Genomic DNA, 15,871 nt, shown 5'->3' on the forward strand with positions numbered 1-15,871 from the left:
AGGATACCATATGTATGTTTCTTGGATCCATTTCTGGCCAATTTCTGTGTGTTGTGGTCAACAGTTGAGTAGTTACGTATCAGGGTGGCTATCTACACACACTGTTTCACACAGCCCGAGCAATGACAGGTCACTGCTGTCATAAGGCCAAAACGTTTTGCTAGATGCTATTAGGTTATATTCCTCATTACTCCATAATACCTCTGGTATTATGATTCCCCCCTGGGTTACTAGGTGAGCTCAATCTTGACAGAAGGATGTTCATAATATTAATATTATAGGCAATCGGTGTGTGAGGAAATTTCTTAAGTTTGGTCTTCAGTTTTTCCCAATACCCACCCGTCATCCGTTTAAATTTGTTGAAATACTCCGAGACAGTCACTGTGTGAAATGTACTAACTTATCTCATGTTGAAAACAATTTTATTTTAATAGTAAAAATTGCACAATTTAAATTGAGTTTGTTGTATATAAATCAATATCTTGTAGGAATGAGTCATTTTACATTCCATCACAAATTATTTTGTGAATATTGTTATGGCATCAAAATTTATAAGGTTTTTTTTTTTTATGCGGATCTGATTTGGTAATTCTTACCCATCACCTTTAACACATTAGAATTACATAAATTCTTCTATAGAACAGAAGGAGGTGTCAAGGAGAAACTCTTTCTCAGTTTGTTCTCAAATTCTGCTTTGCTGGCTGCCAGAAATTTTATATGCCTCATTAAGTGATCAACAATTTTTGTTGCAGCATTACACCACCCTTTCTTTTGCTAAAGACAACCTTTATGGGGAGTAATGGATGTCATTTTTCTTTGTGGTATTGTAATTATGTACATCATAATGTACTGTAATGAACTGTAATGGATTATTTACAATAAACTTCATGAGGTAATAAATATACTGTGAAGCAGAAGTGAGGACGCCCAACTCCTTAAACAAATGTCTACAAGGTGATCATGGGTAAGCTACCACACAATATTCTTGTTGATAAATAATTAAACTTTAAGTGTTTCATGATACAACACTGGAAAATTCTTACTCTTATCAGTAAGTATGACAAGCACACTTTTAGGATCCATTTTAGAAGTTCTGGGCATGTTATTCATCTGCAAATGTGTCACATGACACACGAAAGTCATGTTTTTTTATCAGCAATCACATTAAAGGACATTTTGAAGTTTTCAACCTCAGATGATTTTCACGAGTATTCATTTTACAGGGTGATTATAATTAAAGTTAAACTTTCAAAACACTGTAGAAATAACACCACTAGTCAGAATGATGTCAAATTGCAATGGAAAATTATTGGAGAAGGGGAAAAACGTATGGCAGATGAAAAATATAGTATGAAAATTGATCAACAGATGGTGCTGCATGTGACAGAATAGGTAAATGAAAACACCTGTCATGCGCACGACACATTGAAGTTGGTGTAAACGCTCCAGGTACACGGCTTTTCCTCCTTTCGCATCTGTGATGTTCGCAATGACTGTCTCAATGCAGAATCACGCTCTGCTTGTAAAGCTATATTACAAGAACGATGACTGTGCACACATCATTCTGTGGAAGTACTGGACACTGTAGGGTTTTAAAAAAGGTGTTGGTCCAATGACTGCCGTGGGTCTGGAGAAAATTATTCATAAATTCAAAAAGACGTGTTCTTTTGGTGAGCAACCTGATAGACAGAGGAAACAAATTGATTCGACGTCAGTGGAAGCAGTGGCCACAGCAGTGCAGGAGGAGACAAGTGGTGGTGTGCAAACGTGTAGTGCATGGAGAATTGCCTGAACATTGGACATACCCATGAGCATTGTGCGTAAAATCCTACAAAACACTCTTCTTTGCTACACATTCAAAATTACCCATGTGCATGAGTTGCTTCCTGTTGACCTGCCAGCAAGACAGACCTTTGCTTGCATGGAAGTGAACAATGATTGGCCAGGGAAGATTTTGTGGAAAGATGAAGCCCACTTCCATCTGACAGGGTATGTCAATACACAGAGTTTTCGAATGTGGGCAAGAGAAAATCCACACGCAAATCAACCAGTTCCACTTCATCCTGAAAAGGTCACTGAGTGGTGTGGGTTTACGGCATCATTTATCATAGGGCTATATTTTTTCGAAGGGACAGGTGCTTCTGGTAAGTGCTATGAGTGTCTCTTGCGCAATCTAGTTATTCTAGCTCTCCAAAAGCCTGGATGTGTGGATGGGATCATTTTTATGCAAGATGGCACACCTCTGAACATTGCAAATCCAGTTAAGCAGCTGCTGAAATCCCATTTCAGAATTGCTAGAATTATCAGCCGCCATTTTCTTACAGCCTGGCCATCCTGATCACCTGATCATAACCGTATGACTTCTGGCTGTCCGGTAGCCTGAAAGATGATGTGTTCAGTGTTCCGACTGCAAACTTCGCTGCATTGAAGGCACACACTGTGCAACACATTCTGAACGTGACTCCGGAAACACTTCCATCAGTTGTGTAACATTCTGTTCCTCAATTTCAACTTGTTGCAGAAAATGGTGGACAGCATACTGAACATTTTTTGGACCAGTCACACAGAAATTAATAATGTGATCTGATATTGATTGATGCTTTTTGTACGGTTTTTGGTCTCAGGACAATTAAAAACTGATGTAAGTGATGCTTTTTATGTGATTTTTGGCCTCAAGACAATTAAAAACCAATTTTTCCCATCCAATGTGATATGAACTTGCCGTGGTGGATGGGCTTACGTAACTAACAGTATCACACCTGTACACGCATGCAAACTGAGTAGTTAAGTTTGTTTAATGTCAAACGTACACCTTAGGCATTGTTGTATGATTCATTTGTCATTTGTAGTCGACCACTATTAAATTATAATGCTTACAGTGCCATCTATTGCTACATTTTGTAACTATTTATTTTCCGTCTGCCATATGTTTTCCCCCTTCTCCAATAACATTCCGTTACAATTTGACGTCATTCTGAGTAGTGGTGTTACTTCTACAGAGGTTTGAAAGTTTAATTTTAATTATAATCATCCTATATTATATCTTGCATGATTGCCCAATTTTGGCCTTGCAGGCCATTTTCAAGCATTGTAGGTGTTGATGTGTTGTGCAGTTACCCTGTTATTAAACAGTGCATACAGCCGATCTGAAAGCCAGCACATGACGTTCAAGTATGGCTGTGGTACCCCATGTGAACCAAATACGCAGTTACATCAATTAAATATCTAGGTGTAAAGTTGCAAAGCAATATCAAATGTAACAAGCACATGACATCAGTTGCAGGGAAGGCAAGTGGTCAAATTTGTTTTATTGCAAGAAGTCTTTTTAGTATGGCTCATCTCTAAAGGAGGCCACATACAGAATACTTCTTGAATACCACTAGAGTCTTTGAGACTCTACCAGGTAGGATTAGAGTACATCGAAGCAATTCAGAGGCACGTTGTTAGATTTGTTATTGATAGGTTCAATCATTATATGAGCATTATGGAAATCCTCTGAGAACTTGAATAGGAGTCCCTGGAGGAAAGATGACATATTTTTAGTGAAATACTATTGATAAAGTTTAGAAAACCAGCATTTGCAATTGTCTGCTGAAGAATTTTACGGCGCCCAATGTACATCTTGTGTAAGGAATATGAAGTAAACATAAGGTAAATTTGGGTTCATACACAAGCAATTAGACAGTCTTTTCCCCCTCACTCCATTTGCGAGTGGAACAAGGAAGAGAATGACTCGCTGCTGTGCAAGGTAACCTCTGCCAAGCACCATAAAGTGGCTTGTGGAGTATGTATGTAGATGTAGATGTCTACATCAATTTATGGAAGTAAAGGAAAACATAAATAACTTTGAGAGGATGTGAACTCTCCTCCATCAAATTTGTGTCCAGTTCCTGTAATTAGTACTCTTCCTTGGGAACTTTGCAGTGTAATAATGAACCTCAGAATATACTGTAACTAAGTACATGATTTCACAGTACTCTAATCAAATGAGTCATTTAGTTTACAAAGGACTTACTCAGTGAAAAATATAGTAACATGCTAGCCATTTATATGATCGTCCTTTAATTAATATTAAGCTATCTTTAATCTCCATTTTTCAACATACATTGATTTATACTTAACTATATGTGCAATGTCACATACACTTTACAGTCTTGTACATTCAGAAATTTTTCAATTGTATACAAGCAAAATCGCACAGTGTAAGACACTCAACTCATTCGGTTCAAATCCCCACCTGGACATCCTGATTTAGGTTTTCCTTGATTTGTTTAAAGAGTTTAAGGCAAATGCTGGGAAAGTACCTTGGAAAGGTACTTTTAAAAGGGCACAGCTGATTTCCTCTCCAACCTATTTCTAATGACCTCATCATTGACAATGTTAAGCTCTAATATTCCATCCTTTTCCTATGGAGATGGAGATGTCAAGCAAACATGATTTCAGTTTGCGTTTGAAGTTAATTATATTGTATATCAGATTTTTCACATACTTGGATAAGGGGTGAATTATTTTTGGGACTGCATAACCCACTGCTTTCTGCATCACACTAAGCCTGAGTGAGTTTTGTTACCAGGAATTTCTGAGTTGAAAGTGAAGATCTTCATTCCCAAATGAATTACATAGCATTTCTTGTGTAACTTTGAAAATTATGACATAAAAGTAGTTACAAGTCAATGTGTCTTTATAGAGGCAGTTAATACCACAGGACAGAATTCTAGGATGAAAAATGTTATTTTTCTTTAATATACCTTATATTTTACCCTTATTTAAAAAAATTATTTTCAGTAATGAACAAGTTTGGATTATCTAAGTTTTTTTCAACATATTTCAAATTAAGTTTTGATTTGATTGAATATGTTGTTTTCTCTTTGTGATTAAAATCAGTAATATTACAAATTCTTATTCCTCAAAAATTAGTACACTTACAAATTCTTATCCTTCAGGCAACCCACATGAAGACATGCTTGAAGACCTATTGATATTTCTGTAAGCATATCTGCTAATTTCTTCTGAATGAGCTGGGTGGCTGCTACTAAAGGCCGTCCAAACTGGTGACGCTCTAGTGTATATCGACGTGCTTCTGCTAAGCAAAACTCTGCTGCACCCAGGGCTCCCCAACCAATACCATAACGAGCATTACTAAGACAGATGAAAGGTCCCTGGGGAAAAAGAGCACAAAAAAAGAACCTTAAGTTACAACAGATCCAATACTTACAATAAAAATGTGAAATATGGAAGAGTTTATTTTGAATATAAATAGAACACACAGAAAAATTTTATCATCTTCACTTCAAACTTCAGGCCTTTTTTAGTTTTGCCTGTTACAGTATGCATCAATTCCTCAGTATTCTTCGAGTTCATTATATCCACATTGTGTAAACTGTATGAACCAAATGAGTATTGATTATATAATCCAATGTGCCTCAACTAAGAATACATTTGCCATGTTTACCAAGATTCATCCACAAGATAACAGATCGTAGGGATGAGAGGCTTTTTTTTTTTTTTTTTTTTTTTTTTTTTTTTCTTTTAGGCTTTGAAGAATAAATCGGATCAGCCATCATAAATGAGTGTAATGAATACAACTTTAATCTACGTGACAGTCTGATTGTTGATTTGGAAATTATGTACATATCTGGAGATGTGTATTAAGGTCAGTGAGTACCTAGGGATGAGAGTTACTTTTTTCTTTTAGGCATTGAAGAATAAATCGGATCAGCCATCAGACATGAGTGTAATGGATACAACTTTAATCTATGCGACAATCTGATTGTTGATTTGGGAATTATGTACATATCTGGAGATGAGAATCTAGATTATTCCATGATTGAACTTAGAACATCCAAAGTGATTGTGTCAACAATTTGCTTACAGTACTTCATGAAATCGGTGCTCAGCTGCAGGATGATTTGCCTCATAATGGGGAAGAAGAAGATAATTTGAAAAAGAGTAGCAACATAATTGTACAAATTTTCTCACTTTAGATGAAAGAGTAGTGTCTCAAACTAATTGTATTTTCTTAAAATTAGTAGAAATGGTCATACATATTGCAAATATTTAACTGGCAATACAATTATAGAAAATAATTAGTTTTATTTCGTACAGATGAAATTATGCTGTTTTGATATCAGCCTGTAAAAGCAGACATAAGTTTGTATCTTTCAACTTTAAACCTGCCTATCTCCTACCACTTACTTTTCAAAATATTTTGGAAGACTATTTATGATCAGATTTATTGACATGTGGCAATTCCTTTCTGATTCCTTCCCGATTTGGTTTCCATATAAGATACTTCACAGAGGATGCTATAATCATTTACAGGAATAAAATACTTTGTTAACAGTATCCTCTGAGAATCTTTTTGAATTTTTGGACCTCTTCCAGGTTAGACTTACAAAATTAATACAGCATGGGAAATCAGATAGTATAGACTCTTTCAGTGTTTTACCCTCAACCTATTCTTATCTTGATTTTTCATTAATGGCTTTCCAATGATGGTAAATAATCAGGCAGCAATGGTTGCCAATAAAATAGTTGTACAGATCAAGTATTACTACTACACAACACAAGCCACAAAAATGTCAAATTTGTTAATACTATTTTATAATAGTGAATGACACTGTAAGTCATTGAAATGAGATAAATGTGCTGGAAATTCAGAACATACAACATGTAAGGTTCCTATGTAGCCAAACAGACAATTAAATTAGTAGCTTATTGATAACTAACTGAAGCAACAAAGTTTGCTCCAAAAATTATTTTCTGACAGTATGACAGACAAGTGATTCTGTTATATTCTTTGTGTATTTCTATCATCTGCACTAATGAAAAGAATTTACATTTCATAGGCTATAGTTAAACAGAAGAGGGAAGTTCCACAATTGTAATAGGCTTGTCTCTTTCATACAAATGGCAAACATGAAAAAGCCAACACACATTACAAAAAGATGGGTAGAAAAGGACTTGCCAAAGGTGGATGTACCAGAATTAAAGAATGCTAAATATACAATTATGTACCAGTTTCTGAGAAGACATAAGAAAGGAAAAGAAATACGCCTGATTGGCTGACTTTGAAGTAAAGATGCTGTAAATACAATAAATAGCTACAAACCCACAAATGAATCCATTTAAAAAATTTACAATCACAATGTACTATCTTTGCATGACAAGACTATGAAATACACAGCTCTTTTTTTCTTTTTATTTACACATCAAGTTCCATAGGACCAAATTGAGTAGCAAATCTCCAAGGTCATGCAACATGTCAGAACATGAAATTACAACATACAAGTAATAACAGATAAAATAAAATGTATATGAACTCAAAAAAAAGACAAGCCATAAGTTTGAGTAAGCACAATCAACAATATAACATAGGAATGAGCTTAATTTTTCAAGGAATTCCTCGACAGAATAGAAGGAGTAACACATGAGGACTCTCTGCAGTTTCAATTTCAAAGTGCATAGATGACTGCTAAGATTTTTGAACTCCTGTGGTAGCTCATTGAAAATGGTTGCAGCAGTATACTGCACACCTTTCTGCACAAGGGTTAAGGAAGTGCAATCCAAATGCAGATTGGATGTCTGTCTAGTATTAACTGAGTGAAAGCTGCTAACTCTTGGGGATAAGCTGATATTGTTAATAAGAAATGACAGTAAAAAATAAATATACTGAGTGGCCAATGTCAATACCCAGACTAGTGAACAGGGGTCAACAAGAGGTTTGTGAACTTATTGCCCAAACTGTGCATTTCTGAAGCACAGATATCTTTTGAGAATGATAAGAGTTACCCCAAAATATAATACCATATGACATAAGACTTATGTCATAAGTGAATGAAAATAAGCAAAGGAGACTAACTTTCATGTTGAACGATCACTTACTTCAGATACCGTTCGAACAGTAAAAATGGCATCATTAAGTCTTTGGACAAAATCCTGAATGTGGGCTTTCCATGACAGTTTACTATCTATCTGAACACCTAGAAATTTGAACTGTTCAGTTTCATTAATCATACGCCCATTCTGTGAAATTAAAATGTCAGGTTTTTTTGAATTATATGTTAGAAACTACAAAAGCTGCATCTTACTGTGATTTAGCATTAGTTTATTTTCTACAAGCCATGAACTTATGTCATGAACTGCACTATTTGAAACTGAGCCAATGTTGCACATAACATCCTTTACTACCAAGCTAGTGTCATCAGCAAACAGAAATATTTTAGAGTTACCTGAAATACTAGAGGGCATTGCATTTATATAAATAAGGAATAGGAGTGGCCCCAACACTGATCCCTGTGGGACCTCCCATTTGACCGTACCCCACTCAGACTCCACATCACCACTATTCTCAACACTGTGAATAATGACCTTCTGCTGTCTGTTGCTAAAGTAAGAAGTGAACCAATTGTGAGCTATTACCCACATTCCATAATGGTCCAATTTCTGCAGCAACATTTTGTGACCAACACAGTCAAACACCTTAGTTAAATCAAAAATATGCGTAGTACTCGAAACCTTTTGTTTAACACATCAAGTACCTCACAGAGAAAAGAGAATATAGCATTTTGAGTTGTTAAATGACTTCTAAAGCCAAACTGTACATTTGATAGCAAAATGTGTGATATAAAATTATCAATTATCCTTACATACAGAGCATTTTCAATGAATTTAGCAAACATTGATGGCATAGAAATAGGTCGAAAATTGTCTACGTTATTCCTTTCTTCCTTTTTATAAAGCGGCTTTCCTACTGAGTACTTTAATCATTCAGGAAACTGACCATTCCTAAATGAAAAATTAGAAATATGGCTAAATACAGGGCTAAGATGTGCAGCAAAGTACTTTAATATTCTGCTAGGCACTCCATCATATCCATGAGAGTCCGTAGTCTTCAGTGATTTAATTATTCACTCAATCTCCCCCTTGTCTGTATCACTGAGAAATATTTCAGTCATCAATCTTGGAAAGGCATTTTCTAAGATTGTTATATGATTTCCTGTAGAAACTAAATTTTTATTTAATTCACCAGCAATGCTCAGAAAATGATTGTTAAATACTGTACATATATCTGATATACAAGTAACAGAAACTGACTTTATATTGCCAACCTTGTGCTGCTGACTGGACACTTACTTCACAACTGACCATATGGTTTTAATTTTATCCTGTGAATGAGCTATTGTATTTGCATGCCATGTACTCTTTGTCTTCCTAATAACATTTTTAAGCACCTTGAAGTACTGTTTGCAATGCACTACTGTAGCTTGATTGTGACCACTTCTAACGTTTTGATATAATTCCCGCTTTGTTCTACATAATATCCTTACCCCACTAGTTAGCCACCCAGTCTGCCTTTTACTGTTAGTACCCTATTTAGCCCCCCCCCCCCCCATGAACCATGGACCTCCCAAGTGGGGAGGCTTGCATGCTTCAGCGATACAGACAACGGAGGGGTATCTGTCGAGAGGCCAGACAAATCTGTGGTTCCTGAAGAGAGGCAGCAGCCTTGTCAGTAGTTGCAGGGGCAACAGTCTGGATGATTGACTGATCTGGCCTTGTAACACTAACCAAAATGGCCTTGCTGTTCTGGTACTGTGAACGGCTGAAAGCAAGGGGAAACTACACCCGTAATTTTTCCCGAGGGTATGCAGCTTTACCGTATGATTAAATGATGAAGGCGTCCTCTTGGGTAAAATATTCCGGAGGTAAAATAGTCCCCCATTCGGATCTCCGGGCGGGGACTACTGAAGAGGACGTCATTATCAGGAGAAAGAATACTGGCATTCTATGGATCGGAGTGTGGAATGACAGATCCCTTAATCGGGCAGGTAGGTTAGAAAATTTAAAAAGGGAAATTGATAGTTTAACGTTAGATATAGTGGCAATTAGTGAAGTTCGGTGGCAGAAGGAACAAGACTTTCGGTCAGGTGAATACAGGGTTATAAATACAAAATCAAATAGGGGAAATGCAGGAGTAGGTTTAATAATGAATAAAAAATAGGAGTTCGTGTAAGCTGCTACAGACAACATAGTGAACGCATTATTGTGGCCAAGATAGACACGAATCCCATGCCTACGACAGTACTACAAGTCTATATGCCAACTAGCTCTGCAGATGATGAAGAAATTGAAGAAATGTATGATGAGATAAAAGAAATTATTCAGATAGTGAAGGGAGACGAAAATTTAATAGTCATGGGTGACTGGAATTCGATAGTAGGAAAAGGAAGAGAAGGAAACGTAGTAGGTGAATACGGATTGGGGGTAAGAAATGAACGTGGAAGCCGCCTGGTAGAATTTTCACAGAGCACAACTTAACCATAGCTAACACTTGGTTCAAGATCCATAAAAGAAGGTTGTATACATGTAAGCAGCCTGGAGATACTGATAGGTTTCAGATAGATTATATAATGGTAAGACAGAGATTTAGGAACCAGGTTTTAAATTTTGAGACATTTCCAGGTGCAGATGTGGACTCTGACCACAATCTATTGGTTATGAACTGTAGATTAAAACTGAAAGAACCAGAGGTTGTACAGAGTTTCAGGGAGAGCATAAGGGAACAACTGACAGGAATGGGGGAAAGAAATACAGTAGAAGAAGAATGGGTGGCTTTGAGGAATGAAATAGTGAAGGCAGCAGAGGATCAAGTAGGTAAAAAGATGAGGGCTAGCAGAAATCCTTGGGTAACAGAGGAGACACTGAATTTAATTGATGAAAGCAGAAAATACAAAAATGCAGTAAGTGAAGCAGGCAAAAAGGAATACAAACGTCTCAAAAATGAGATCGACAGGAAATGCAAAATGGCTAAGCACGGATGGCTAGAGGACAAATGTAAGGATGTAGAAGCTTATCTCATGAGAGATAAGATAGATACTGCCTACAAGAAAATTAAAGAGACCTTTGGAGAAAAAAGAACCACTTGCATGAATATTGAGAGCTCAGATGGAAACGCAGTTCTAAGCAAAGAAGGGAAAGCAGAAAGGTGGAAGGAATATTTAGAGGGTCTATACAGGGGTGATGTTCTTGAGGACAGTTTTATGGAAGCGGAAGAGGAGGTAGATGAAGATGAAATGGGAGATATGATACTGCGTGAAGTGTTTGACAGAGCACTGAAAGACGTAAGTCGAAACAAGGCCCCGGGAGTCGACAACATTCCATTGGAACTACTGACAGCCTTGGGAGAGCCAGCCCTGACAAAATTCTACCATCTGGTGAGCAAGTTGTATGAGACAGGCGAAATACCCTCAGACTTAAAGAAGAATATAATAATTCCAATCCCAAAGAAAGCAGGTGTTGACAGATGTGAAAATTACCGAACTATCAGTTTAATAAGTCACAGCTGCAAAATACTAACGCGAATTCTTTACAGACGAATGGAAAAACTGATAGAAGCTGACCTCGGTGAAGATAAGTTTGGATTCCGTAGAAATGTTGGAACACGTGAGGATATACTGACCCTACGACTTATCTTAGAAGAAAGATTAAGGAAAGGCAAACCTATGTTTCTAGCATTTGTAGACTTAGAGAAAGCTTTAGACAATGTTGATTGGAATACTCTCTTTCAAATTCTGAAGGTGGCAGGGGTAAAATACGGGGAGCGAAAGGCTATTTACAATTTGTACGGAAAGCAGATGGCAGTTATAAGAGTCGAGGGGTATGAAAGGGAAGCAGTGGTTGGGAAGGGAGTGAGACAGGGTTGTTGCTTATCCCCGATGTCATTCAATCTGTATATTGAGCAAGCAATAAAGGAAACAAAGGAAAAGTTCGGAGTAGGTATTAAAATCCATGGAGAAGAAATAAAAACTTTGAGGTTTGCCGATGACATTGTAATTCTGTCAGAGACAGCAAAGGACTTGGAAGAGCAGTTGAACGGAATGGACAGTGTCTTGAAAGGAGGGTATAAGTTGAAGATCAACAAAAGCAAAACGAGGATAATGGAATGTAGTTGAATTAAGTTGGGTGATGTTGAGGGTATTAGATTAGGAAGTAGTAAAGGAGTTTTGCTATTTGGGGAGCAAAATAACTGATGATGGGAGAAGTAGAGAGGATATAAAATGTAGAATGGCAATGGCAAGGAAATCGTTTCTGAAGAAGAAAGATTTGTTAACATCGAGTATAGATTTAAATGTTAGGATGTCATTTCTGAAAGCATTTGTATGGAGTGCAGCCATGTATGGAAGTGAAACGTGGACGAAAAATAGTTTAGACAAGAAGAGAATAGAAGCTTTCGAAATGTGGTGCTACAGAAGAATGCTGAAGATTAGATGGGTAGATCACATAACTAATGAGGAGGTATTGAATAGAATTGGGGAGAAGAAGAACTTGTGGCACAACTTGACTAGAAGAAGGAATCGGTTGGTAGGACATGTTCTGAGACATCGAGGGATAACCAATTTAGTATTGGAGGGCAGCGTGGAGGGTAAAAATCGTAGAGGGAGACCAAGAGATGAATACACTAAGCAGATTCAGAAGGATGTAACCTGCAGTAGGTACTGGAAGGTGAAGAAGCTTGCACAGGATAGAGTAGCATGGAGAGCTGCATCAAACCAGTCTCAGGACTGAAGACCACAACAACCCTATTTAGGACATTCTAATGGAAAGCAGCTCTCAAAGAGCATCAGAAATGTGTTAAGGAAAGCATTATATTTGTCATCTATGTTACCAGCACTATAGACATCCTGCCACTCTTGTTCCTCGACAAGGTTTAAAAAATTCTCAATTGCTTTTGGATTAAATGGTTCAAATGGCTCTGAGCACTATGGGACTTAACTTCAGAGGTCATCAGTCCCCTAGAACGTAGAACTACTTAAACCTAACTAACCTAAGGGCAACACACACATCCATCCCCGAGGCAGGATTCGAACCTGTGGCCGTAGCGGTCGCACGGTTCCAGACTGTAGCGCCTAGAACCGCTCGGCCACTCTGGCTGGCTTTTGGATTAACTTTCCTGCATAGTTTGTAATTATATGTGACATTTGTTTGAGTACAAAATCCTTTTAGTGTTAAAATTGGTGCATCATGGTCTGAAAGGGCATTGACCCTCTTACTTACAGAATGCCCATCTAGTAATGAAGAATGAATAAAAATGTTGTTTATGGCTGTGCTATTGTTCCCCTGCACCCCAGTTGGAAAAACACAGTCTGCATCAGATCATACGAATTTAGGAGATCTACCAACATCATTTTTCTTGCACTATCATGTACAAAATTTATACTGAAGTCACCTCATACAACTAATTTCTCGTTCTTCCTATAAAGTGAACAAGAACCCCCTCTAGCTTGGGCAGAAATGCTCTGAAGTCAAAATTAGGGGACCTATAAACAAAAACAATTAAAAGTTTAGTTTCACTAAATTCAACTGCAACTGCACAACATTCAAATATCTGTTCAGTGCAGTGCCATGATACATACCTCTATGGACTCAAAAGGAATACTGTTTTTTACATACATGGCCATTCTTCCACCCCACAATGAAATCCTTGAAAAACAGCCAGCTAACCTGTATCCTGGTAAAGGAAGTCTTTGAATCGTCAAATTATTTAAGTGGTGCTCCAATATACGAATAATTTCATAGTCAACATCTATAAGCAGTTCACTAACTTTATCTCTAATAGCTTTAATATTCTGATGAAATATGCTAACTCCTTCTCTACTTGGAAACATGACATCCTCTGAAGGTGAGCCCTTAGAGTGACTTCCTTTAAGCAGGTATATCCATCAGCTGACTTCATTCAAAAACGGTGCAGCTCTAACACCAACTACTACAGGAATTTTTCCAAGAGTGTTCTACCACCACCCACTACACTGTCACCTACAAGCTTTGCCAGTCTCCCCTTCCCATACCCGTTGAAGTGCAGGCCATGCCTAGTGAAACCCGATCTACTGATAAACTCAACTGGCACTACTGCAATGTGACCCATGCCCTCTGCCATCAGTGCCCTCTCCAGCCCAATGTTAACGTGCTTAACAGCTGCATTAAGATGAGGCTGATCATGATGCTGAAACAGTTGCATGAAATGCAGATTGATGCCATCAGTTTGAGTAGCTATCTTTATCAGGTCACCACCTACATCACATTCCCTGTCCTTATCAAGGCTATTCCCTGCACCAGGTCTAATTTGGTGCGTAGCTTTGTGTATGTAATTAATTTCCTAATTTATTTTGACCATTCCTAGTTAATATCTTTTGTTATGGAGTGAAATCAGTAATTGTTTCAGGACTTAAATTCTATTGTTTACTTATAAACAAAAATAAAATCTGTAATAATTATAAACATTTGGAAGAAGAACTACTAGAATCCTTTAAGTATTTACTTGGCTCTATTCGAAAACGTGTTAGCAAAGCCAGCCCTTATTTAATTCCAAAATAATAACCAGATTGGTCAAAAGCACTGTTTGCATAACTAGATCTGCTAATTTCATTATTTAAACAAATAATTTGGCCTAATCTTTGTGGTAGAGAGAACTGTTAAAAAGGAGGAATTTTTCGATCTATTCATATAATTGAATGAGTTATGTTTTAATTGTAATTTCTGTAACTTAAAACATCAAGAACGTATAGTCTCAGTGCCTATTACTGTGAGGATTTATAAAGGCCCTATTTTTGGTCCTGAGACAGTCCGTCCACGGCCAATTTTCAGAGGGAAATTATGTACTGCTTCAAGTAACAACAATGCATCAAATTTAACAGTGGAGTTAGTGTAACACAAATAGGCCATGTGTTAAGGCAATGACAATGTCTGTTCAAGTTATTTGAGAAATAGTGTCACACATTCTTCTGCAAGAACTGTGAACTGTGTGGTTAGGTTTATACTGCTCATAGATGTTCAACAGCAAACTATCATAGCAGTATGCTGATGTTTGCCTGCAACCTATTAATGAGGCTTATCAAAATTTACCAATAGTGAGCTATGTAATGTTGGGGGTTGTGGACAGTGACAGTAAAGAACTGTGAAACACAACTGTGCAACTGTTAGCTACATTAATTACAGTAGTCAGTCCTGAGACTGCTTTGATTCAGCTCTCCATGCTACTCTATCCTGTGCAAGCTTCTCCATCTCCCAGTACCTACTGCAGGCTACGTCCTTCTGAATCCGATTAGTGTATTCATCTCTTGGTCTCCCTCTACGATTTTTACCCTCCACGCTGCCCTCCAATACTAAATTGGTTATCCCTCGATGCCTCAGAATATGTCCTACCAACCGATCCCTTCTTCTAGTCAAGTTGTGACACAAACTCCTCTTCTCCCCAATCATATTCAATACCTCCTCATTAGTTGTGTGATCTAACCATCTATACTCGATGTTACCCTCCACCCCCCCCCCCCCCCACCACCCCCTACTTTTTAGCCAGTATAACAATGCAGTACCATCTAATCTTCAGCATTCTTCTGTAGCACCACATTTCGAAAGCTTCTATTCTCTTCTTGTCTAAACTATTTATCGTCCACGTTTCACTTCCATACATGGCTACACTCCATACAAATACTTTCAGAAACGACTTCTTGACACTTAAATCTATACTCGATGTTACCCTCCACCCCCCCCCCCCCCCCCCACCACCCACCCCCACCCCCTACTTTTTAGCCAGTATAACAATGCAGTACGTCAACACCAAGGACCAATGAAGAAACAAAGCAGGTGAACGTCACAAGCTTTCAGCCAAGTGCTCATTGGCCTTTTTCAAGAGGTATGACTGCCAGTGGGCTGTTGGTACACCCTTATATATGCTAGCTGCCAGCTAATATCACTGGTGCTCACAGCCTTGCCATATATGGGCATAATTTGACTTGGCATTCAATATGCCCACTTCAACCATGTGATCCCTGGGTTCCACATCATTCTGAGCTGCAGGAGGTCATCTCCATTA

At 37.7% G+C, this 15,871-nt stretch overlaps 1 protein-coding gene across 1 annotated transcript in view; it reads right to left on the reverse strand.

Annotated features, from left to right (window-relative positions):
* The window catches only part of LOC126470767 (glutaryl-CoA dehydrogenase, mitochondrial-like), an 83,200-nt gene that overhangs the window by 17,563 nt on the left and 49,766 nt on the right, over window positions 1–15,871 (reverse strand). The window contains exon 3 of the mRNA XM_050098772.1: window positions 4,927–5,159. Within this exon, the coding sequence (XP_049954729.1) occupies window positions 4,927–5,159 (233 nt within the window). The remainder of the gene's footprint in view (window positions 1–4,926; window positions 5,160–15,871) is intronic.

Source organism: Schistocerca serialis, chromosome 3 (genome assembly GCF_023864345.2).
Source record: "Schistocerca serialis cubense isolate TAMUIC-IGC-003099 chromosome 3, iqSchSeri2.2, whole genome shotgun sequence".
In the NCBI taxonomy this organism is placed as follows: domain Eukaryota; kingdom Metazoa; phylum Arthropoda; class Insecta; order Orthoptera; family Acrididae; genus Schistocerca; species Schistocerca serialis.